This window comes from Montipora capricornis, chromosome 8 (assembly GCF_036669925.1).
Source record: "Montipora capricornis isolate CH-2021 chromosome 8, ASM3666992v2, whole genome shotgun sequence".
NCBI classification, from domain to species: Eukaryota; Metazoa; Cnidaria; class Anthozoa; order Scleractinia; family Acroporidae; genus Montipora; species Montipora capricornis.
The window spans coordinates 43,832,365-43,834,864 of record NC_090890.1 but is presented as its reverse complement, the minus strand read 5'-3'; the positions used below and the strand labels follow the sequence as shown (position 1 = coordinate 43,834,864).

General features: G+C 40.2%; 1 protein-coding gene across 1 annotated transcript in view; it reads right to left on the bottom strand.

Annotated features, from left to right (window-relative positions):
- LOC138059730 (tRNA-dihydrouridine(16/17) synthase [NAD(P)(+)]-like) overlaps positions 1–2,500 on the bottom strand; it is a 69,545-nt gene that overhangs the window by 2,126 nt on the left and 64,919 nt on the right. Inside the window, exons 9-11 of the mRNA XM_068905336.1 lie at positions 1,907–1,977; positions 1,157–1,281; positions 619–662 (exon numbers count right to left, since the gene is read on the bottom strand). Coding sequence (XP_068761437.1) covers positions 619–662; positions 1,157–1,281; positions 1,907–1,977 — 240 coding nt within the window. The remainder of the gene's footprint in view (positions 1–618; positions 663–1,156; positions 1,282–1,906; positions 1,978–2,500) is intronic.

Genomic DNA, 2,500 nt, shown 5'->3' with positions numbered 1-2,500 from the left:
ACTTCGTTTTGGAGAGGAATGCCCGGAAAAACACCCAAAATGTGACAAAATCGGGCTTTGTTAGCGAATAAGGCCAGTGTCTGTAAACCCAAATATATTGCAATTAAATCTTTGAAGTGAAATCTTCTCTGCCAAATATTGTTTAAGTGGACTTATTAAGTGAATTTAGTCAACTGGTGAGGTTCCTTAAAGATCAAGTTCGCGTTTAGCGACCACAGTTTCACGCGCCTTGCAGCCGCAAGATGGCAGGATTCGATGTCCCGTGAGCAGAATTCTTGAAATTTTTTTAACTTCCCACATTGATTTTTTGTTCATTTTTGGACAACGTGGAGATAATTGTAAATAAAATCCGTTTCTGGAAAGAAAAATAGGGGTCACCGAACGTCCAAGACCGTTAAATCAAGGCAAAGCTATAGCAATGGCCTTTTGCCCTATCATTTCTTATTTTAGTACTAGCGCGCGCGCTCGTGTATGACGTGGCGTGTGCATTTGCGTGCGCAGTAAGGATGCGCAGAAACAATTGCCGCGAACGTCCTTAAGTCCCACAACAGCGGGGAAGCACCAAAAAAAGTTCCGCAATTTTGCGCAAGACGACAGGAAGCAGCGATCGTTTCTCACCTTTGGATTTACTTCACATCTAGTACAGATATCCCATCTTCTTTCTGAACCAAACAAAAAAACTATATCAGTGAATAACTCTCAAATAACGTAGATTGTGGTTTGCAGATGTGTTAGACCTGGAGGAAATAATGTTTGTAATCAAGTTTCTTTGAATTTTTTCGTTCCTTCAGAAAAGAGTGTTTGAATTAGAAAAATTATAATCGGTGCTTTTCACTTTTATATTTCAAGTGCGCCATCTAATGACAATTTGTGACGTGCACGGTTGCCCTATTGTATTGACATAAAGAGCTTTTGTATCATGGCAACCGTAACACGTCACAATTAATTAAGATGGCGTTGCCCGGAACATTTGAAAAAATAAACGTTTCGGAACCTTTTTTTTCTATTTTGGCTACAAACGCCTTCTTTAAAAATGAACAATAAACATCGAAAGCTTCTTTACTGTTAGGATTTCGCCAAAGAAGCTTGAATGAGTCGCTCATCCAAACAACATTTTTCTAGAGTTTTTGCGAATACAAAACAACTATCTATCTACCTCTTTTTGCCTTCACTTTCTGTTTCTTCAAGGCCTTCTTCATTTCCCTCAGTTTAACAACTTCTTTAGCCCGCTCCTCATCTTCTTGCGTTTCCTCCAATGTTCTTTTTACTCCATAATTCGATCTAAATTTAAAAACGAAGACGCACTATTAATTCCCTGACTTTTCCCTGACCCGTAAACAATTTTCACTGATCTTTAATTAGGTGAATAATCACATTTGCTTCAGCTTCCGAGTTTGAAGACCATCAATATTTTTTTCTTCGTTTTCGATTTCTTTGCTCGTTTCACAGGATTTTGTACGCAAAATCTTGTGAACTGTTTACCAAAAACAAATTCCCTGACTTTTCACTGACTTCGACAATATTTTCAGAGTTTCGCTGACTTTTTGCAAAATTCCCTGACTTTTCCCTGAGTGACTGTGACCCTTGCAACCTTGACGCCTTTTATAGTGCGTCTTTGTGTTTCAATCCTTCATTCTTTACTTAAAGCAAAAGACATGCGTTTTCGACGCGAGGGTTGACTTATCACCTGCATCACCGCAAATGACAGAAAAAGATGAAATAAGTTGTCTTTGAACGGTGACCTATTTCGCGCGACGGTCACGCGCGAGGGGCCGCGCGCGCGACATCTCGCACAGATCAAAAGTGCCTCGTTAAGGTACGGCTGAGAAGAAGTGTAGCGAAGACCGCAAAATCTTCGCCAGTTGACCCAAGGTTAAGTCGCCTGATAAATCTATAGCGCACAGACCTGATGTAGGGTTGGCACCTCCAATATGGAATCGTTGTAGATTTGTGCTCCCCGTTTTCTTCGATGTCTTTCTATAAAACATAGATACCTTGTTAGCAACTACGAGTTAAAAAATTCCGTTGCTTATTGCTTTGAAATTACTGTCCAAAACAGCTCACTGGTCTCGAGTAAGCGTTAGTGACTAACTGGACAGAACCTCGACGCCTCTTAAGAATTTTGCAAGACTACATAAGAATACTTCTTCTTTCAATCTCATCATGGGTTAATTGTCAGTGTTCAATGAAAAATTAAATAACTCTCTGCCAAAACGGGAATAAAAATGATTGCACATTCCTTGGAAAATCCATTTGCTTCACGCTTATCCATTTGCTTCACGTCGGAAATCCGGGTACGAGTTTAAAATTGCTTGGATGAAAACAATTTCCACATTCCATGCCCTATGCATTACACCAGCTCACTCGTATATGAATAACACGAGAGAATCTTAGCAACGGAAGATAGTTTAACAAGATGTCACACAAGGTAATTTTGACTGAACAGCGCAAGATAAAGGCTCTTTGCTCCCCCCCCCCCCCCCCCATCTTGTTCCCCCTA